General features: G+C 35.8%; 4 protein-coding genes across 7 annotated transcripts; 1 reads left to right on the top strand and 3 right to left on the bottom strand.

Moving 5' to 3' along the window:
• Nucleotides 1-12: 12 nt before the first annotated feature.
• LOC127240367 (sodium/pyruvate cotransporter BASS2, chloroplastic-like) lies at nt 13-4,288 on the bottom strand. Of its 2 annotated transcripts, none has more exons than XM_051259016.1 (14): nt 3,762-4,288; nt 3,266-3,349; nt 2,908-3,183; nt 2,563-2,680; nt 2,400-2,441; nt 2,216-2,329; nt 2,068-2,130; nt 1,699-1,826; nt 1,178-1,259; nt 951-1,002; nt 774-871; nt 541-699; nt 353-442; nt 13-219 (listed from the first exon to the last, which is right to left on the bottom strand). In XM_051259016.1, exons 2-14 carry the CDS (start codon nt 3,298-3,300, stop codon nt 142-144), a joined length of 1,335 nt encoding a protein of 444 aa, XP_051114973.1. In that variant the 5' UTR covers nt 3,301-3,349; nt 3,762-4,288; the 3' UTR covers nt 13-141. The 2 variants fall into 2 exon arrangements, with proteins under 2 accessions (XP_051114973.1, XP_051114974.1); XM_051259017.1 differs by lacking the exon at nt 3,762-4,288 and adding an exon at nt 3,491-3,691.
• Nucleotides 4,289-6,657: 2,369 nt separating this feature from the next.
• On the top strand, nt 6,658-8,678 carry LOC127240366 (IRK-interacting protein-like). The gene is made up of 2 exons (XM_051259015.1): nt 6,658-6,965; nt 7,100-8,678. The coding sequence occupies exons 1-2, from the start codon at nt 6,891-6,893 to the stop codon at nt 8,477-8,479; spliced, it is 1,455 nt and encodes a 484-aa protein (XP_051114972.1). The 5' UTR covers nt 6,658-6,890; the 3' UTR covers nt 8,480-8,678.
• Nucleotides 8,679-11,230: 2,552 nt separating this feature from the next.
• LOC127240280 (uncharacterized) lies at nt 11,231-15,052 on the bottom strand. 3 transcript variants are annotated; one of them, XM_051258853.1, is made up of 2 exons: nt 12,137-15,052; nt 11,231-11,676 (listed from the first exon to the last, which is right to left on the bottom strand). In XM_051258853.1, exon 1 carries the CDS (start codon nt 14,556-14,558, stop codon nt 12,138-12,140), a length of 2,421 nt encoding a protein of 806 aa, XP_051114810.1. In that variant the 5' UTR covers nt 14,559-15,052; the 3' UTR covers nt 11,231-11,676; nt 12,137. The 3 variants fall into 3 exon arrangements, with proteins under 3 accessions (XP_051114810.1, XP_051114809.1, XP_051114811.1); XM_051258852.1 differs by having other exon boundaries at nt 12,142-15,052; XM_051258854.1 differs by lacking the exon at nt 11,231-11,676 and having other exon boundaries at nt 11,705-13,148; nt 13,233-15,052.
• A 3,113-nt stretch (nt 15,053-18,165) lies between these two features.
• On the bottom strand, nt 18,166-21,819 carry LOC127240281 (methylsterol monooxygenase 1-1-like). The gene is made up of 5 exons (XM_051258855.1): nt 21,369-21,819; nt 20,782-21,104; nt 19,122-19,269; nt 18,997-19,029; nt 18,166-18,732 (listed from the first exon to the last, which is right to left on the bottom strand). The coding sequence occupies exons 1-5, from the start codon at nt 21,696-21,698 to the stop codon at nt 18,652-18,654; spliced, it is 915 nt and encodes a 304-aa protein (XP_051114812.1). The 5' UTR covers nt 21,699-21,819; the 3' UTR covers nt 18,166-18,651.
• Between the last annotated feature and the right edge of the window lie 1,638 nt (nt 21,820-23,457).

The raw sequence follows: 23,457 nt of genomic DNA, 5'->3' as shown, positions 1-23,457 counted from the left end.
TTTGTTGGGGAATGATGTGAAATTGTGAATATTGTATAAATTAATAATTAATTTTGCAAGAACAATCCTTTGTCCAAACACAACAATGTTAAGCCAATCTCAGGATTTTTTCCAAACCACAATAAATAGATATTCATATTCCTAGTCCTTGAAATCATCCTTGTCATCAGCTGGAATTGGCCGGTTCCTCCAGAACACTGCAAGTCCACTTCCTCCCAACTGTTGTATTGATGTATGCCACAAGTACCAGAACAAAATACATTAGAATCTGACTCAATGAATTTGAAAGAAATATGCCAGGTAAAACAAGAAGTTGAATTTTGTTGCCGGGCAGCTGAGCTGAAAGACTTACAGCCATGCAGACGACACTCACGGCAGAAGGCACGGCAACAAGAGGATTAGTGAAGTGCTTCTGAGCTAGAAGAAATCCAAGTGCAGAGCTCTGTCGATTCAGACATAGAGAGAATAAATTGACTCTTGTAATGTCAATGAAGTTCATAAGTAGTTGTGGATTCAGCCTATGTTACATATGATACTCACCTGCATTCCACATTCTATTGAAATGGTCCTCGAAGTCGATTCACCAAATGACAGTTTTGATATCCAATAACCAAGAAAAAATGCGGCAGCGTGTAACAGAGCCACTGGCAATATCAATTGCGCGCCCTGAGTTTTCAGCACCTCCGAAACTTGCCCAATCTAGAGGTAGAAACAACATTTCTTTGTTAAGCACGCGTGCGCAGTTTAGTTGTGATTTGGTAACTTCTACTCACCGGACTAGCACATAGAAGGGTCGTCAGAATGACTCCAATTAAAGGTGTGATGCTAACTATTTTTGAGGTGAACTTTGGAAAGAACTCATTTGATAGAACTGAGAAACAGCAAAAGAGATTGAAAGTTAGTCATTGTTTTGAGCAACAAAAATATTATTTATATAGTCTCATCCTCACCTCCAATAATTGTCGGCACTAGCACAACTTGAAATGTGCTGATAGCTAAGCCCTGTAAGAACAAGAAAATATAAGCAGGCTGAGAAAACAATTCCAAATCCAAAAGAACCGTATATCTCAAGATCAACAAAAGGAGAAAATAAACAACTACAGTCCCATAATTGTTTCATTCACTGGAAAGAGAGCTTTTTTAAAGTATAGAATTAGCAAAGAACATAGAAACTCACAGCAGCATCAACCGGCACAATCTGACCTGCTAGAAGCTTTGTCAGAAGGGGAGTCATTACAATGGCACCAATGGTAGAACACCTGTAATGCCAAACACAAATAGCCATTTAGTTCAACATTATAATTCTGAGATGTAGTCGCCTGCAAAGCATCCAACTTTTCAATGATATTCAGGGTTAAGTGTGACCAAAAATTGCTATATGAATTTTTATGGTAGTATCAAATGGATGTCATTCAAACCCACAAATTCAACCAGGTAGATAATCTAAACAGGTAATAATTTTGACATATATGCTAACGGTAAAGAGAAACACATCACCCCCTTCAACCAGCAACAGGAGATTTGTAAAAGCCGAGTGCAATTAAAATACCGTTGGTTTTTTCTCCATCACCTTATCATCTATGAAAAAGCATACTTACAATCTAAGATATTATTTAAGTTATATCAATTCAAGAGTCGTTTTGAAATGCTGAATATTGAATGCAATGCTGCAATTAAAGAAACCAGAATGTAGCTCACGTTGTCATAAGAACGGAGAGTGCAACATTGCCCTTTGAAATGTATGTAGCAACATTCGATGCTTGGCCTCCAGGACAGCATGAAACCAAAATAAGTCCAGTTGCCAGAGGAGCGGACAATTTTAGTGTCTGTAAAACAAATGCATACATACATCCGTACAGATTTTAGTAGTTTGGTGGAATCATGAAAAACACAGTCAAACAATATCAACAACTTGGTAAAATGGGATTCAAAGCACATCTTAGTGTTGAAAGCTAGCAGCCGACATGGTTGGAAGATATACTAGTACATACTCCATTTTCTAGTTAGAACTCAGAGCTATCAGCAATTACGAGCAAAAATGAATTTTACTAGTGATACGTGACATACCATTGCAATGAAAAATCCCAACATTGGTTTGATGAGGTACTGAGCTAGAAATCCAACGCCCACCTATCGAAGTACAAAATAATGGACTCATGTCCTTGCCCAGAAATCTCGAGAATTATATGTAGTTTGCAGATGAGTTACTACTCACAGTCCACGGATTGCGCAAACATCTTCTGAAATCATCAAATGTCAATGTCAATCCCATCGAGAGCATGAGAAAACCTAAACCAACAGTAAATAGGTCCGTCTCTAACCAAGTCACCTGTAGGAGATTTAAAACGGGACTAAATATATATGATTATTTTCAACAACTATTAATGAAAAATCCTTACCATGGCAGGCTTGTAAATACCAATAATTGTTCCTAAAATGACCTGAAAAGATTAAACAAATACAGAACGTGATAGCTTTCCTCAGAGTGTCATTCTTCATGAGATACAGCAAATAAGTACCAGAATGAAACCATCCTGCTGCAACAAAATGGCCCAGACATACCCATACTGGAAAAAGAGTTGTCAATGTTTCGACTATTCTCTCATATTGACTCGATTGACTGGGAGTATTGCTAGAAAAATCTCCAGATGTGGCAGCCTTGCAATAAACTCTAGAACTCCTAAAATATTTACAAAAAGATAGAACTTATTTGTTTAGTGAAATTGAAATGATAATCGAGAAAAATTTAAATTAAGCTCAGGAGATCAGTCAGTAGAAATATTCCAAACCACATTGTTGGCATCTTATCCCAAAACAAAGACACTGAATAATGTTGTTGATCAATCCTGATGTCTTCATTCGGTAACCAGATAGCTAAAAAATTGGAAACATAAACGGAAAATGTACCTAAACAAACTACATATTTGGTTGGCTCTTCTTGCATTGTCCTCGTCAACTTTGAGTTTGTGCGGATATTTCAGATCTGAACATCTCAATGACCCCGTTATTTTCAAGCCCCGGCATTCCTTTACGAGCATCAGACTGGATGCTAATGCTTTCAGGTGCTGTCCCCTTCTTGATTCCTTCCATTTCACAGCCTTTCTAGCCAATGCAACTGATGAAATAGAACTTCTAGATGAATGAATTCCATTTGGATCTGTAACTAAGAGGCATCTTGAACAACTGCAACACAAAACCAACTTCATAAACTCGGCTTTCTATGGATAATCGACGATCAAGTGCAATTTCCTTTAGCAAGCTTTACCTGGATTGTACAGAAAAACTTGGAAATGACACCATGGCACAATAATCTGCCCCTCTTCCAACTAGAATCCAATTTATGAAGCGCCTGTGAAGCAGAATCAATCTCAGGCTTCAGATTCAATTTTATAACTGATTGACAAGACATTGGAACTATAAACTATAGCTCAATAGCACAAAATGATGTAACTAATATCGGACAAGTTACCGAATTTGAAAAAGCTCCCACCTCTTAAAATTAAATGAATATTCAATTTGAACTGATGAAGGAGGCTAAACATCACCCCTCGCTCGAACAACCTTATTCTGTACGACTGCGTACAATACTTATAGAGCTAATCGAATTACATTCTCATCGCAAAAACAACAGTCCCTCCATTACATAATACACCGAAACACACCAAAAACATAAAACTCATACCCGAAAAAATCTTTCGAATTATGCAAGCATAATTATTCTATAATTATCAATGACCATTCAGCTGAGAAGATCAACTTACTGAAATGGCACCACCACCACAGCCGCGCTATCCCTCCAACGATGAATCAACCAATCAATCAAAAGCCTCAGAGATTTTTGGAAGGCATAAAAAAGTAGTGATTCCGCCAGGTCAAGCCACCCCGAAATGACAAGTTTACCCTTTCTGTACCTACGTTTTCCCTACCCTACCTACCCGCAATTCTGCACACACAGCTATCTTCTTCTCTCCCCTCCGCTGTCGCCTCACCATTAACGACGCTTCAAGCTTCAACTCCCTAACGACATTGTTACGGTTTACAGCTCCCCAACTTGGTCGCAATCTCCGCTCAAACCTGAAACATTGAATCCGCCATCGCTGGGAAAAATTGCGGGCTCACATGGCGAAGAAATCTCGCATTATTGTTGTGTGATTAATTTTCTTTCCGTCATCAACAGCAAAGGGTATAATGGGTTAATGAGAAAAACAGAATCTGGTAGAAGCAATTTTGGGTGTGACATTATTGAGAGAGGTTAGGGACATGCGGGAGAGCAGGGGTGTCAGAAGTCAGAAGAAGCGTGCTTACAGTGTTACTAACGATTTTTGTGTAAGAATAAAGATAAGGCCATCTCTAACCATTGGCCATCCTATTCCAGAAATTACTCACCACACACATACGCCTGAATACACGCTAAACAATATATTAACTAAGGAATCCGAATCTTATTTGCAACATTAATTTGTAAAATAATCTATTTATAATATATATATATATATAAATATTATATATAAATTTTTTTAAAAAAAATAAAAATCATACATATTCCATTATATAAAAACAAATTAAGAATAAACTTAATTGAACTAACACGAACAAGAACTCAAACAATATAATTGCTTAAAGATTTATACAAACAAACTCGAATACTTAAAGGAACTAATACAAACCTTGTTAATTAAACTCAAGTAGCAAACAAACATACTTAAAATTCTATATAACACATGAATTATAATGGTTTTCTCAAATAATATCAATTCAAAAATTTATAAAATATAAATTTTAAATATAACGCATACTTTTATTTCACATAATATACAATATAACGTTATACTTTGGGTGGTGTGCTCTGGGTAAACTTCAGACGAATCTAATAATTTGCAAATTAGACACGACAAGATAAATCATACTGAGCAAATCAATTTGAAGGCGTCGGAGTTCGAACCAATGATCTCTCAATTCCACACCACCAAGTCATCTCTTTCCCAAAAAAAAAAAATAATAATTATTATTATGTTTAAATAATAGAAAATGGAAACTTCTCTTTTCTTTAACCTGATATTTATTTTGGGAAAATAAACTCTCCGGTGTAAAGATCAACAGTTTGAAGGCTTAGACACTAGAGTATATATTTATTCCCAAAATTAAATTATATTTAAAATTTTATGTTAATACATATTAATATCAAATTAAACAAAAATGCTCAAAATTTAAAATAACAAATACGAAAATATTGATTATGTTCTCCCAACACTATTTATCTTTTGCGATTCCAAAAAATAATATTCATAAAGAATAAAAAATTATAAGTAAAAAAATTTTTTAAAAAAATTGAAATATTCATAAAAAAAAATTGAATATTCAAAGAATAATATATTTTATACTTTTAATTCAATTTTATACTGCACACAGAAAATATTCACCTAAAAATACTGCCTCAAGTTAAAATATTATACTTATGTTTAAATATATATATATATATATATTTCTTTTTACTAATTTAAACCTTTTAAAAAACTTCAAACATTTCTAAACATGACCATAATTTTGAGATTATTGCTCATCACTCCACGTGGGAAAAAGAAAAAAAAAAAAAAGGTAAAGATGGTAAAAGTGAAATTTTGTTTTGCTACACCATAACTTTAACCAGAGTTTGTTAATCAAAGTGTCATAAATCAAATCAAATAAAATAAAACAACAATCAAGATTACGATCCCACACACGATCCGCAAAATATTTTTAATTAATTAATTAATTAATTAATTATAAGCGGAAAGAAACAACAATATAAGACGTCATGCCTACGATATACATACTATTTATAAATAAAGCAACCTAAATATTCGTGACTATTTAATTTGTCCATTTCTTACATTCGTTACATGCATACTATCCTTATCCATATGCCCATTTTGCCCTTGCATCTTATTTAATCAAATTATCGACTCATTCGAGTTGGTGTATGCAATTAATATCATACTCAAATCGAGGTACAGTATAACCATTTATTATTATTATTAAAAAATATCGAGGCTAGTTTTATATTTTTTATTTAATAATTAAAAATAATAATTTATCAATTTTGATGAACACAGCCAGTTATGTTTAGTAATTGAAGAATTTGTAGGAGCTCCATGGACCACAAAAACGGCAGATCCTCACGGTGCAATACTGTGGGCGGTATAGATCCATCTGGAATGGAGGTCCCAGGAGTTACCAGCATTTCGAACACCTGCGATGACCAGCCCGTACTTTTTTTATTTACGTGCCCCTAAATGAGCGTTAAAAAAAAAAATTAATTTCAATTTTTTCTTAGTAGTGACAATTGAATATTAAACTAGTGCATTAATCTCCACCAAAGTCTAATTTAAATATTTTAATCCCGATGAATCAACCACAGGAGACAACATTAATCGACTGTTACATATAATATTAAGTTACAACCTGTGTCAATCATTAACAAATTTATTTATTTTTAGTTCAACTCATTGAAGAAACTCCGCCGACTCTCATATTAATCTCGTGTAAACCACGCACCAATAAGAATTCAGATGAAGAAAAGACGGCGCGTTCAGCTGCGCGTGATCTCTGACTCCGTTGCATTAATTGATTGTTCTGCTGATTTTATCATCTTCTTCTATTCTATATATTGAATGAAGTCTTCACAGAGCGAAAACTGCTAATATTGGGCAAGTGTAGAGAAAAGAATTAAAGAAATGAAGAAGATCCTCAAGAAGACGAGACGAAGAACATGGGAAGGGTAGAGATGGTTGGCTATGCTACGTGGAGATTTAAAAAAGAATCAAATCTTTCGTGTTATTAATTGCTGTCTGTAGCTGGTGAAGTTGTGTGATTTGTTCTGGGTTTCTTCAATTAATTTGGATAAGTAATCCATGGCCGCTTCTTCGTCTTCATCTATGAACGGCAACGCCTCTCTCTCTCCTCATCATCCTCCCCATTTCACTCCTGTAAGCATCTTACTTTATACAGTCATCTGTATATATATACATATTTGTGTGAGAGTGCGTTGTGTGTTCAAACTTTTTGGTTAAACAGGAAAAAGGAGCTGACTTTTGAATCCTTTTTGCCTTTTGATGTGCAGATTGAGGAAGGCAATGAAGAAGAGGAGTTTTCGCAAGAAAGGAACAGTTCAAAAGCGACTCCAGCGAGTGAAAATTGCAAGCAGCACGAAACGACGCCGTCGCATTTAGATAAAACGAGCAGCAGAGGGTCTTCAAGAAGGCGGCCGCCGGAGAATGACGTGGCCACGGCCGGCGTGCTTTGCAGCAAGTGCCGGCCGAGCAACCGGGAGAAAATCTCAGCCGTTCCTTCGGGAAACAACAGGCCTCACCGGCCGTCGATTTCCAGCCCGAATGGGATGCTCAAATCTATCCTGGCTTCTTTAGCGATTAGGAAGAGCCCCCGGACATCGTCGGAGGGCGCCGCCGTGTCAACGGAGGAGCATTGGAAGACGGCGGCGGCGGAGCTCTCGAACAAGCTAATTCAGGCTACCAGAAAGAGGGACGAGGCGATTCTCGAAGCTTCCAAATTGAAATACTCCATGGCTGAGCTTGAGAAGAAGCTCAACAAATTAGAAATCTATTGCCATAGATTGAAATCCGAGCTCGAAATCTACAGCGGCGGCAATGATAATCTGCATCATAAAGAGCAGCAGCCGATTGGATCCCCTCGTCGAGTGAATTATCACGGCATCGACATCGGCGATCAAGACAAGGTTATTGAAAATTTCTTGGACCAGGTATCTGAAGCAAGATTAACTGTCCGGACACTGAGCCGGGCTTTAGCTCAACATCTAAGGCAAATGGGGCCAAAAGTTTTCGATCGAATCGCATCCCTATTGCAGCCATTCGACATCAAGATTTCGAATTCAAGAAACTCTAGAGTCATGCTTTTATATCTGTACATGGAGGCCTTATTGAACATGGCATTGTTCGAGGACTTCGAATCCATAGGGTTCCAAAAGAGTGCCGCCAATCCAGTCCTTAATCCGATCGATAATTGCGAGGCTAATTTCGCCATGTTCCGGCGGTTGCAGGGGCTGACATGGGAGGCAGTCTTGAACAAGGGGACAAAGCATTTTAGTGAAGATTTCAGCAGGTTTTGTGACAGGAAAATGAGTGAGATTGTGGGCATGTTGGGATGGAACAGGGCGTGGTCGGAGCCGCTATTACAAGCCTTCTTCGGAGCTTCTAAGGCTGTGTGGCTTGTGCACCTTTTGGCTAATTCAGTGCACCCAAGTCTCCCGATTTTTAGAGTCGACAAAGGGGCTGGATTCGACCATGTTTACATGGAGGATGTGGGGGGCGGCGACAAGGCCAAGAAGCTCGTTGCTAGCGCGGTTCGGATCATGGTGGCGCCGGGGTTCTACGTGTACGATAATGTGATAAAATGCAAGGTTGTTTGCAGGTATTGCAGCAGCAGCAATGGTGGCGGCAACGGTAGCATCATCTTGTCCCCTTAGTAAGAAAAGAATGAGAAGGGATGGTTGTCATGATTAATTATTCGTTACAACAATTTTTTTGATGTGGGCATCCATGTATGTTTTGAATTGGAGTGTGGTTCGTGTAGTCAATTTGGTGTAGTCTGTGCAGTCTGCAGTAGCCAAAGATTAAGATTAAGACAAATTTGTGGAGGAATATAATGATGACAAGTTGCATGGATGGTCGATTATCGTCCTGTCCTGCCTGCTGTCGTCGATGGACGAACTGTTTCTGTTTCTGTTTGCATGCCATTTCCTTGGCGATATTATTCAGCTGCAGAGGGGACCATCTTGATTATACCGTTCAATTGGGACACCTCGTTTCTCCATCGCCGGCGGTCGGAAAACCTATTTTAAGTGACAGACTCATCAAATTGAAAAATATGTGAACCGGAGAACGTCACCGGCTATTATACTTCACCAACTTGGTCTGGTCACCTACGACAATATTTTTGTGACCTCTAATTAGCAATGTTGTCGTCTTTGTCAATTTCTCACAATTTTTTTAATATTTAGTTTATTTTTTAATATTAAATCAAACAATCATTTTTTATTTTATATATTCCCTCCATTTCAAAACAACAATACATTTGAGATGGATACAAAAATTAAAGAATGATAGCATTCATATTTTATGTAATTATTGTGAAAAAAGTAATAATTATTTTGTAAAATGATGAATGAGATAATTATATGCATTAATACTTATTAATATCGTATCAATCAATTATTCAAATTGAATTTTTTATTATTCAAAATTAAATCCACAAACAAACAGGCCGCCAGTGTTTGACGAGGTGTTTTTAACACAAATATTTTAAAATTTACTAAGTCAAATCAATAGGTGATTAACCATTCAACACATATTATATAATTTTACATAGCTTATAGTAAAGATATTTATACAACACATTATAAAATAAAATTGCATAACAAATACTTTTATCGGACACTGTTGAATTATGTGTTATGTAGAAATATGCATATTGTCTGTATTAATTATATGTATCGAACTAAAATAAATCATTACAATATTGATTTGATATGCACCATAACCAATATTCCCTCCGTCCCACGTACCGTATCTGCTGCACTATACACACGGTATTTTAGGAAGGTGTAATCAGTAAATAATTAAGAATATATTAGTGAAAATAATTATCTTCGGACAGCAATGTGGACATGGCACATGGGAGGTGGGACGGTGAGATTATTATTTATTAATCAAGACTATATTAAGTGTGTTTTTAGTTGATTTCTTTTAATACTAAAATCAAACAAAAAAACTTTACAAATCATTTAAAAGAACCACGGTGTCACGAGAAGTTAATGATTATTTTATTTTTCTGATTTACTTTCTTTATTGGGGTTCTGACCATTTAACTATTTTATTTGGGCCCATTAGGCCCAATATAATGCTATTAGGCTGGGCTGGTCCAAATTTATTTTATCATGGTATGGTGTAAAGTGAAATGGCATTAATGATTAGTAATAATGTTGATGCCAGAATATAGTGGAAAATATGGATCAATGAAATCATTTGTAATTTGTGTCCTATTATTATTGTTATTATTAGCTATATATCCTGTTCGATCCAACACCAACCAGTCGATTATATTATTTTATTAATTTATTACTATTATCTTAAATTGATAAAAACAAATCGTCAAAGGCCCTCATTTCCACTATAGAAATACTGCTTCTTCTTTTCCTCTTAATATGTACTTTCATTCACATAAAATAAAGATGATGTTTGGTGCATTTTATATATATAGTACATATCGCATTTAATTTAATAATAAATGCTCACTCCATAACATTTTGCATAAAATTTTTAGGGATTTCTAAATACTTTTTCCACACATGGCCTAAGGGTTAACAAACCCTATTCCAAATATAAGCATTCAGATTTCTTTTTCAAGAAAATTATTATCAAAGGTGGCATGTTGGATGTGACAATTATATTAGAGATGTTTGGAAATGACAAAAATATCCTGCACAGTAGCATAGTAGAGTGATTAAAATTTAATTAACTAGAAGAGAAGAGGGTATTGGAATTGGAACATATGAAAGATTCTTGCAAAAAAGTTAATTTGTCTTGTTACATTAATCATTGCCTTTTATTTCCCTCACTGCTGTGTCTGTGAGTGTCCTATTCCTATACAGGTTAAATTGTACAATTGCCCAATTTAATTTTTAATCTCTAACTTTTTCTGATTTTTAATTTGAAGTAGGTGAGAAGTCAGTGTTACTACTAACAATAATAATAATAATAATATTAATTATTACTATTATTTTTTAAAATTTTCCCCTTGTAATGTCACTTACAATAATAATAATAATTAATAAATACTTGCCGACAACTATTTCTGTCTTTCCACTAATGTGGTGATTAGATTAAAGCCAAAGGTAGCATAGTAATAACAATAATTATAATAATAACAATAATCTGTATTCTGCTTTATTTAAATTATTTTATTTTATTTTTGTGTGTGTTGTATGGCCTCTCACTCTCTCTCAATCTCACCAGAAAGTTAACCCACTAATAATTGAATTTTCCATTTTCAACTTTCCCTATTTGTGATAGTGGGTGGATCATCAACTCTGTGATCATATCATCACTGACACTGCTTGTGGGACTATTGTAATAACATCATCATTATTATTATTAACATTATTATTTGTTTCAAAGGTACCTAAATGGAAGGGAAATGAAGATCATCATTTCAAATTTAATTCAAATTTTCCAGTGCAGAAAAATTATTATTGTGCTAAAAATAGTTCATTTTTCCATTACTAGAATAATGTAGTGATTGGCTTTGAGTTCGAACAAAACACAAAACAGTAATACTAGTACTAATTATCCCATTATCTTTATCTTCTTCTTCTTCTTCTTCTTCTTTCTTACAGTCCAGCCCAAGGCCATGATTGTCCTGACATTCACGAACCATCAATGGAGAAGGATGAGATTAGGGTAGAACGACCTAAGCACTGCCATGGAAGTTACTAAGGTGAAACTGGCACATTTCCATGCCTTCAGTTGGTTAGTTCATCCTCGTTATCAGTCACTTTCGGACACCTTTTGATCCTGCGTTGTCTCCGGGGAGACAACAGCTTCCCTTCTTCAAGCATCGTCGTAATCGCCGGCCGGATCGACGCAGACAGATTTCGAGCTTTATCTGCATTTAAGAATTCGAATTTGCATAGAGACAAAGGAAGAAGATGAGTCTTACTGTAAAGAAAATACTATGTCAAAGTGAACATCGTCAAAGACGAGAAAATGCATCCATTGATGATGAATTAAATTGCAATATAAGTAATTTGTCTGTAACTTGCAAATTCATATATCAGCAAGAACATATGGAGAAACTTTCCCCTCATTTGAATCTTGTTCTTTCCCAAATTCCTACAAATCAATAAGACAGCTATGACATGCTCTTTTTGTCCAATCTCCTCCACACAGACTGGATACATACATACATACATACACATATATATATATAGATAGATATAGATATAGATATTTGATATATAATCTTACAAACAAGCAGATATTCATATTCTCCAAGAACATTGATTCTAAAGAATTGAAGGGCAATAAACAGCAAGAAAAGGATAAACCTACAATTAGTGGAAAACCTTACACAGACGATGTATCGACGAAAACTTCATTAAGCACATCATCCTCGCCGTTCTCCAGAGCGAAAAGCTCGATATCCTTATCTTCATCATAGCCAGACGACGACGATGACTCTCGCTTCTCCATCTTCAAATGAGCTGAAATAAAGATCAACTTTTGAGCCCTCTCCATTCCCACCCTCGAATGGCAATGCGCGCTCGCCCATTTCAGAAGAGACCAATTGCATTTGAAGCCCCGCGACGTTGCGTGTAGGAAGATCAGCCTAACCGCGACCTTCCCCAGCGATTTGAACTCACTCAGGTGTGTTTCCCACACAAGCCTGCTGCTCTGAGGATTGGCGATCTTCATCTTCCCCGTGTTCGGATCCCTCTGCCTTAACTGCACCGCCTGCGCATACACAGGGTCGAGCCCTTCGGTTCTCCACTTCATCAGCTCCATAAGAGCAATGTGAGCCTCTTCTCTCATGACAAGGCGGGTTATGAGCTTGTCCACGTCCTTTTCTTGCTCGGGAGTCAGGAATTTGAATGGCGGCAAGTACTTCCCGCTCGCGTCGCGCATAAGATAAAGTGGGTCGAGTATAAATGCAGCCGACCAGGATGGATGGTAATTCTTCTTGAACCTTCTGTCGATTACTTTCTCGACGTGGCCTTCGACGACGTGGAACTTAGAGCACCATTCTTTGACCTTCTGCCTGAGTTCTTCCCAAAGGGGCAGGCATTGCCCGATTCTCGGCTTCTCTGTCTCAATCTCTTGTGCCATTGATCTTATGAGCTTAACCAGAGAGTGCACGGCTTCTAACTCATTCCAAAACTGAGGATTCCTCATCATTTCTTCAATTTCTCGGGCGGTGGGGTCCTCCATTAATGAAACTTTGTAGGATTCATCTGAGAGTACCAACTGAAGAGCTCGGGCGGAGCTGAGTATGTCCTCTACAACGGAGTAGATGGCTCCAAAATCGGATCTTTTGTAACCGTGCAAGGGCAGTCTAAGCAAAGCGGCGCGGCCGTATTCCTGAAGTTGGTACCTGTGAAAACTATGGCGTATTTGAGACTTGTTGTTAACAAAATTGGCCAATTTTAAGCAATTCTCACTCACATTCTTGAACAAGGGAAGATCCTTCCCGAAATCCTTAATCAGGCTCTGGAAACCTTGGTACTGACAGCAAATGTTAACCATCCAATGGTGCTGATTCTCTAAATCCCTCAATGCCTTGGCCTTATACTTGTCTGAAACTATCCCCACACACTGATGAACATTGCTCCCACAAATCTCTGTAATGGTGTCCAGAAAGATTTCCTCGGTGTATTTGGAAGGGACAAAACTGCTGGTGAACACAGTCCTCCTAAACACACTTGTTCCGTTTGGCAGATTCACTGCCAAATGCACAAAATTGTCGTCACCACCGACATTACTATCCCTATCCCTATCTCTCGACTTCCACCCCTCCGCCGCGACCTGGAAGAACATGGCGTCGCGAATTTTGGCTTCCGACTCGGCCTTGGCCTCCTCGTACTTAGAATCTAACCTGGAACCCACGAGCTCTCGCCTGGAAATCCCAGGAAGTCCTACCTGGTTGAGAAATGCCTTGAATTTTGGGTGGTCGAGGCTCGAGAATGAAACTGATCCGCAGCATTCGTAGACCCAATCGGAGAGCAAATCGAGGGCTGAATCGACCTGAGCTTTGTTCAGAGATGGCCCCTGAGCAGATGTTTTTGGGCTCTTGAGCCTTTTCACGCTGTTTTCCAGCTTCGCCAGAGCTCCCAAATCTTCTTTTCCGCCTGATAAAACCATCTGTTGTTGACCGGGGAAGCCGCCGACGGCCACCGGGCTGGCTACGGCGGTCGCAGTCGGAGCGCTGATTGAGACTGCCGGCGGGAACGCTAAATCCACTGTGAATCTCGAAGGGTCGACAATAGCCAACGGCGGAACAAATTGATGCGCCGGGAGCGACGCGGTTGTAATGCCGCCGGAATTGTTAGCACTCGCCGCCGCGCCGCGGCGTTTCCGTTGACTGTGGGGCGGCCGGGAAGAGGAAGGGGAAATTCCGGCAGTCTGCGGCAAGCTCGCCACGGAAAGAGGCGGCGGCGGCGGCGCCGACGAAATCGGCTTTGGCGCGGAAGCGAAATTCGGGCAAGTCCCTCGCTTGAGATGCTCCGACGCCGTCCGCGACGGATTCGACGCCGAGAAGACGGCGTCGCAGAGGGAGCAGCGCAGCTTCACCGCCTTGGGCAGGCCGTTGTCGGAATTGTGGACGAGGATCGGCTCGAGGTGCGTCCAGTACCACGCGCCCTTCCCCTTTATCGCCTTGGTCCGTACCATCACCAACCCTTCGAACCTCTTGTGGACCACCTTCGCCGCCTGCTCTTCCGACGACACCGACGACTCCACCGCCGCTGCTCCCGCAGCGCTCGTCGCCGCCATTGTCCCCGACACTTGCGAACTTTCACGCCGGCCCACTGTACACCCAATCAATGCGTTCGTGTGTATATAATTATCTCTCTCTCCCTCTCCCTCTCCCTCTCTCTCTCTCTCTATATATATATATTCCAAAATTGAGCTATAATTTTATGTTGGGCGCCGTGCCGTGTCAAGGCAATTGAATACTTTGAAGACAGACATCTCGCCGGACACCGGCCGCCGCGCTAGACTCTCGCCCATGGCAGATACCCGCCGCCGGCGAATGCTTTACAGAAACCGATTACAGAAACAGACATAGAACTGGGTTCAGTATAACTAACCCGCCACAGTCGTCTTTCAAGAGAGAGAGAAAGCAGAGAGAGAGAAACAAATGAAAGAGGAGAATAAGGTATGGTGTAGTTGAAAAAGGGTTGAAGGTCGAACTTGTACAGTTTAGTGTCCGTGGACAACACGCGCCGCCTGCTCTAGTCTCCCCTCCACTGTTGATCCGTGGAAATTAATGAAGTCTTTTTTTTTTTTTTGCTTTTTTTTTTTACACTTCTGAATCCCAATTATTCTATCGCTTTTTCTCCTACCCAATCACATCACTCCATATATATATATTCAAATTAAAGTTTTTTTTTTTTTTTTTTAATCCTACTATTAATTTTCGTAATTTTGCAAATTTCTATCTAATCAAATCTTAACACACACCAATAATTATGGTGTCCCAATTTCATACATCTTATTCTACGTACAATTCACACTTATATATAACGCATTTAATTTATCAAATAATCTTTTTTTTTTCTCCTATTGAGATTGATCCAATTTAGCTAAATATTTATTTATTTTACCAAGATAAATGGTAACGGTAGAAATAAAAAAAGAGCATATTATATAAATGGACTAATAATTATGTACCCCAAAATACTTTTCTATTATGATCCCACTTCTCAATAAAAGTGTTTATTTTTAAATTAATATATAGAAACAAATATAACGAGACTATAGTATACATAGAAAAATGGTACAATGCACTGAACCCATCAATCCACTTATTGTTAATTAATCTGCCTTCAATTTTTTATTATTATTATTATTTTTTTTAAAAAAAATAACACATTATTGAATTAAAAACATGACAAGTGAAACTAATAAAGCATACATTTCATTAAAATTAAAATAACCATCCAATTTCAATCATGGTTAGTATTCCACAATGACCCATGCCATATACATATATATATATATATTTATTTAATCGAAAATCAGATATTCCACGTGTGCAGAAATTATTAGTGCACCATCTTAAATTGACCCATGTATGTATAATAGAAATATTTGACTAAAATTCAATAAAATAATATATATATCTCTATAATATCATGTCATAAAAAGAACCCAACTTTGCACCAATTTTGAATACAAACTTTTATATATATAAGATATAAATTTTATTTCAACGAGTGGTTATCACGCGCCAAAGCCATTTTGGAATTTTCTCCTTTACTGTTAGGGTCATAACAGTCTTTTTGTTTCCTACCCATTCTTTTTCTACCGTAGCCTTTTTTGATTTTTTTTTTTTTTTTTAAATTTTCCTATCTTTTGGTGTATTCTCCAAATTTTTAATTAATAAATGTATAAATTTATTTTATGGGAAAAATATACATGCACATATTTATTTATTTATTTATTAGTATAGGGCATTCTATAAAAGGGCAACCTAGGATTCTAATGAATTGCACTTGGCTGACCAGACAGGCCAAGAAATGGTTACATATACATTTATACAAATATATATGTATTTCTAGGGAGTCTTTCAATATTTGAAGGGTAGTTTCGACATTTCACAGGGTGAGATGATACGTACATATGGAAAAAAATAATTGTGAAGAAACATCTCATCTACATGTGTCTCATTTTTTCCAATACATCATTTAATGTTAATAAATTCCCCCAACAAGCAACATTATGGTTTCACATAATTATCAACTTCTTGTGAAATTTTTTTAATAAAAAAATTACTACCTAATTGTAGAATATTGAGTCTTGTCCGAACAAATTTGAATATCTGTCTATATATTTTTTTTATAACTTTTCTTGAAATATATAAAATCCCACAATTAAAATCAAATAATATTAAGAACCCTTTTATCCAATATAAAGTCAGAATAAAATGGCATTTCCAGATATTTTTAAAAGGTCGAATGGGATAGTATTTTCCAAGATATGATTTTTATTTTTATGGGATTCTGATTCAGTGAAAAATATTTTTTTTCAAATAATAATAATAAGAAAGAACACAAAGCATACGTTGACCATTGGTGATGAGGCATTGACATTTTTTTTTTTATTATTATTATTATTATGTTTTTTTCTTCATATGATTTTTATTTACTTGTTTGATATTATTGAATTTCCTATTCTAATAGATCCAATTAATTTCAATAATATTCCTTGCCACATACATAACAATTATGAGCTGCCTTGTTTGGTACAGATTATAATCAAAACCCAATTAAATTATAAATGCAAGTTGTCGAATACTCAGACTACCTATATCAAGTACATAACTAAACTCCACAGTAATAAATAAATAAATAAATAAATATGTCACATTAATAATTTAAATCATACTGCAAAGTTTACTTGTTACTAATTTATGCTCTATCCACATTCAATATAGCAAAATATTCTAATTAAATAAATGAGAGCTGTTTTTATTGAAATTTTATTTTATAGGGATTATGCCAAAGTGGTCAATGCCAATGACCAGACCATCTTCTACACTTAATTCGTTGCTATTTCAGTCAAATTTGGCGATGTAAGTTGAAAGCAATTAATTAATACTAATATAATTCGGGTAGTAAAACTATAAAAATTGGGTATCCACTCATTCTATTTTTTTCAAAATTTTGAATTCATAATTCTTAGATTATGGTATCTGGTTTTAATTTAAAAAATTATTATTCTCCATAGCATATTTGTCTGTATTGCACGTTATATTTTATTAATTTTAAAGATTTAGACAAAATTTATTCATCATATCTTTAAGATTTAGGAAAATGTGTGTATACATATATATATACACATTAATTTCGACTTGCTATTCTATATTTGTTTTACCCCTCGAACATTTTGTTTAAATAATTATGTAGGTTGAGGTGATAATAGAAAAGGTGGGATGGGTGAGGTGGGGATCTATAGCTAGGTTACAATTTTGCTTCATATTTAGATCAAATAATTCCCCTAAAAATGTTCTTAAATAGCAGCCTATAAAGTCTACACCAAAAAATAAATGGGGAATTCCCAAATGTAACATCCTCTCCTTTTCTCACTTTTGTTTCTTTATTACTACATAATAGTAATATTCAAGAAAAGAGAGACATACAAATACATATACACATGCAAGAATCCTACATGGGAGTTAGTTGAAAATACAGAGCGAAAGTGAGGTTGTGTATGTCAATTCAGATACTTTACAAATGATGGACACTTTTTAGTTGGTGCATTATTTAATTAATGAATATCGTAACTTGTAAGAAACATGGAATTAATATGTATAAATTAATAAAACAGGGAGGAGGTGGAGGCATGTTTAAAACCTGCAACCATAGAAGTGAATATATATATATATATATATAACATACATACCAAAAATTCAGACTTAAGTTTCACTCACTCATCATTCAATGGATTGCTGCTGCAAGAATGTAAATATGTCTGCGGATGAAGATTGTGTTCAAAAGTCATGGAATATGCACACAAATGACAAATGTGATGTGATTGATGATTACACAGTGATGGGCCAAAACCAAACTAAACTGATTACTGATCAAACTCATTCTTAATTTCGAAAACAGCACAATGCAACACATGAAAATCATACCATTCCATTTGAAGTCTTCCTCAAGACTGCAGCTTAGTATAAGATCGAGATTTCGAAAATAACCCTTCAGTCACATGCACCACAACAAAGGCAAGCTTTTGTACCTCAAATGGTTGATGATGGGGATATAGTATGGAGTTGGATCCCAAGATTTGTCTGTTGTTGGAAAGAGAAAGGATTGGAGCGAGGGGGAATCATCCAGAGACAATTCTGGTTGTTATGAAATCAGTCGAGCTTATTATCCCGTGCAGTTAGGCCTGGCGAGTCCCCGTTCTGCTCGATGTTGGCCTTTAGCCCTTCTTGAAACTGTACCAGAATGGAAAGATAAATTTGTTAAGAGGAAAAACACACAAGGTGTGGGTAGGACTTGTTGGGTAGTTTGAACCTATCACACATATTGAATGATGTTGTCTTCAAATGCCTAGATATCTCAAGACTTGCATATTTCCAACATGACAAATTTTCTCAAATTAGGTATTCTAGTTGATCTTTTTGAATGTGGGATTCTTGGATCCTGGGTAAATATGAAAGTAAGATGTAATATAGCTTGAGTGAAAGAAGAGTCATTACCTGCCGAAGAACTTTCTTCTGATAACGATATCCCTGCAAGATGTTCAAGGAGGGTAAAAATGCAGTATTTGAAGTCAAAATATACCTACCTTCAAATGGAACAGATAAAACATTAAAGCAATCACCTTATCAGTGCCATAAATGTAGTCGCAGTAGGTGAAAACTGATGCAAAATTACTCTGGCTTTGTTTACCAACATAATGATGATAATCATGGTAATCCGGACCACCATAGAAAGGAACATACTTTGTCAGAGACCAAGGAAGGTCATACCTGCAGGAATCACCCGTTACAACATACTATATTGGAAATAACAGTACATGCTTAAATAGTGAACATAGAAAGGCCATCAGCAAACCTGGATAAATAATATAGCCTATTTTCAGCAGTTACTTTCAGGTAAGTTACTCATGCCACAAAAGTTAGAAAGCCATGTTTATTAGGGCTACTGTTTGATCTCCTTATTCCTTCCCCATAATCATGTACTTCAAAAAATCTTGAATGTGATAAATGAATATGAAAGGTTCTAGGTAACTAACTACTTATGGCCTTAAGCAAGACAAAGGTAAACCGAATAAATTGGCATTTCACAAAGATACTAGAGATCAGAAAAATTAATCTTCAGGTTAAAGGCACCTTGATAGTTTTTTTATGAGAAACAGTAACACTGGACTCTGGGTAGTAAACATATATTCATTGGTACAAGTTCTGTACAAAATTTAGCAGTGTAATAAGTGAGTTAAGAATCTTCTCACAGTGTAATAAGTTCGGTACAAGTGTAATAAGTGAGTTAAGAATCTTCTCAGTGTCATGCATACTGCAGAAAGTGTTTACATCTTCCAAGCCTTTAACTGAACTAGAAATCAGTGACTTTATTTTATAAAACCTTATTTCCCATTAAATTTTGTGATCACAAACTGCTTAACACCAAAACGATATCCAATCAAATAGTTCCAGAAGCTAAAAATTTGGTATCTAAATATACAATAAATACTCCAACAAGAAAACAAACACCCAAGATTTCCACCAAGCATATTTCCAATCTGGTGCAGACAGGGTTCAGGGATTTTCAAAATTACATTTTACCTGTCACACCATCCAAAAGGTAAAATGTATCCTCTAACAAGTTACACTGTCCACTAGAATTGCAGCTGTGTGTATTTACTTGCGTTTTGGTTACCATCTTCATACTATTCAATCTACAGTGCATTTTCATTTCCCCTCACCCAACACCTATTTTCACCTCAAGAAGTTCAAAAAGCAAATACCAAACCAACACCAAAACACAAGCAAACATACTACTTACTATGTGCTATAAAATACTAAATTATGTTTGTCTTTAGAAAGATAAATTAGACAAGCATGTGCTCATGTGAATGGTAAAAGAAAATCAGCAGCACACATGCGTAGTTTTTGACACAGCAAGTAAATAAATGCTTTCCCTAAAAAAGAAGAAATAAAATAACTGAAAATACAAAAAAGAAAGTATAAGAAAATAGAAAGAGGTGGAAAGGGAGGGAGGAAAGATGATCCTCTAGCCCTCCTCGAGCCAAAAAGTTAAATTGGTAATAATTAACTCAATCCCACAAATGCATTTACTTTCCAGCGAATCAGTTACATCCCAAAAGCAAATAAATAGTGAAAAAAGAAAGAATCACCTACAACTGGTAAACCATTATTAAGTCAAAATTACCAATGACATTCAGATTGATCAAAACTTGGAGGCTTATCATTAAAATGCATCAAATCAAACGCATGAACTGTCAAGCATGCAAAGTGCATTACCCACTGTGAGTCTCAATGGCCTCAATCTGCCTCAAAGCAATCCACAACCAGAATGTAATCATATGTCCCGGTGCTATAGCGGGTCCGAGAAAAGATGGAATCCCCAGGATCAAGATCTCAGCCCAGTGAGCATATGGCGCTGCAAACCCAATTGGCGCGGTGTACTCATGATGCACCTTGTGAATTTTCTCATAGCCCCACTCGCAGTGAAGAAACCTATGAATCCAATAGTTTGTGTAGTCCTCCACAATGAAATAGACCGCCAATTGCAAGACTATTTCCCACAGTGAGGGCAATGGCAGGCTTGTTCTTATCCTTATCATCTACATTCGCCACACACACAAAGAAACTCAATAAAAAACCAGAATATATATATATATATATATAGCCTATAACTCAGCTCTAACTAGTTCTTATCCAGCACCAAGGCCGTGAGGGAATGCGAATGATTGCAACTTTGATAAATCAACATATAAATAGACATAAAACATTACTAAATCAAACAGTATCCAATTACACATTACCGCAAAATTAAAATCACATCAATCCGAGAATCGAATCGAATAATAATACAAAAAAGAATCTACCTTAACAGACGGATAAGAAACGAGCTGAAGGGGTCCGACGACGAGGAAGAACATGCGCATGACGGATTTGTAGCATCGAATAGTATCGGAAAAGGACAGGGTGACCTTGGGCTGGATTTTGTAACGCCCGACAGACTTGCGGAAGAAGAACTCAAGAAAGAGGTAGTAGAAGGGGAAGAGCGAGAAAATGAGGAAGAGGAAAATGATGTTGTGGCAGTAGAGAAAGTAATCCGACTTGGTGGCGGAGTAATCGAACCACATCACCTCCGCCGCCGTCAGAGATCTACCGAGGGCGGCCTCCGCCTCTCCCACGGTGGCGTAAGGCAACATTGGAATCGTCCTTCAATGGCTCAGATGCAACCACAATCACAATCACAGTCACACTCACTGTAATCTCATAGAGAAGATACTCAGACTCATTCACAAATACAGTTCACAGATGCATTGGTGTTTGTTTTCTTGTGACATATATAAATAATACTAATAATACTTCAAAGCAGGTACTGTTGAGTGTTGACACAGCACACTGATATTTTTAATATTTTTTTATTTAATTCTTTTTATCAATAAATAATCAATCCAACTTTTAATTTAATTTCAGAGTTTTGATATACTAATAATATATTGTGTCAATAATATCAACTTTTATATTTTTCCATTATATATTTGTATACTATTGTTTATAACCATGCAATCCAAATGCATGCATGTTTCAATGAGCATAAATTATTTTCCTATCGGAATTTACAAATTTTTCTTATTTTGATTACTTTGTGTTTAAAATAGTGTATTTCTATGGGGCAAAAAATTGAAAAAAAAAAAAAAAAAAAAAAAAAGAAATACTCCATATAATTTTGGGATTTGCATTTTTAGGGATTTGCACATTTCTCTACTATATTGATATGTTTTTACATCAACTTTTTATATAAATTTTATTTGTTAATAAAAATTACGTACAAGTCACTTTTTATTTATTTTTCAAATCAAGTTGAATTTCTGCAAATATATATATATGTAGGGAGAAAACGAGAAAGATCTGACTGAGAAATAAGATATACTAAAAAGTAAGCATCATGATGGCATGGCGTGATATATACTAAAACTATTAAAAGATGAGTTACACTGCACCTTTCATTGACTGCACTGTGAAACACTATTATTATTATTATTATTATTATTGAAGTTTTTTTTTTTAAAAAAAATAATAATAATAAAAAATATGAAGAGTGTAATAAAATTTTTATTTCAACATGATAATTATTATTTGTTAAAAAACTAAATGATCGAACAATAAAATGATCATTACATGGTTATGAGTTCAAATTTCAAATTTTCAAAATTTTATCTGAGTTGCGAATTGCAAGCTCATGAAATATAAATTTATATATATATATATATATACCATGATAATGTAATCGATAGATAGCAAATCATGTGAATAAGTATAGCCTTTGAAAATTGGTAACAAGTTTAGATATGCATCAACAAAGCTATGCTTATCAAGATTTGATGAATACCAATCATCCCAAAAAATAAAATAAAATAAAATAAAATCCACAAATAATCATTGTAATTATAAAGTAGTTGAGGTAGATTTTTCTGGAGGCCCATTTACAATTACGCATGCATAGTAAATTGTCACATCTGTTCTTTCTTTTGCAGAAATTAATTTCAAAAAGTTTATTCAGCTACAATGACAATTTTATTGATATGGACGAATTCAATTTTCTTTTGAAATTTATTTAATATTAAATTTCTATTCAGAACATAAAATTTAATAATTACTTCACTTGCAAGTAGATAATGTAAAATGGGTCTAAAAAGGGAGAATGGATCATCGATTCGGACCTATCCAATCCAATTTGGGTCGTATTTATTTTTGGAATATTAGATATTAATAGTCTGCATAATCTGAATTAAATTATTCCATGACGTTTCAATTGTTCTCACTAATTTATACTCCACTTTTTATTTTGAGATAAATTGTGCCACTAAACAGATCGCAATTTTAAGCATTTAAATAAATTATAGAATAAATAAAGGCAATATATATATATATATATAGATAAGATTTATTAATATGCATTAG

Source organism: Andrographis paniculata, unplaced genomic scaffold (genome assembly GCF_009805555.1).
Source record: "Andrographis paniculata isolate CXL003 unplaced genomic scaffold, ASM980555v1 Contig79END, whole genome shotgun sequence".
In the NCBI taxonomy this organism is placed as follows: Eukaryota; Viridiplantae; Streptophyta; class Magnoliopsida; order Lamiales; family Acanthaceae; genus Andrographis; species Andrographis paniculata.
Note: the sequence above shows the minus strand (reverse complement) of the source record. Positions and strands in the feature narration are given on the sequence as shown.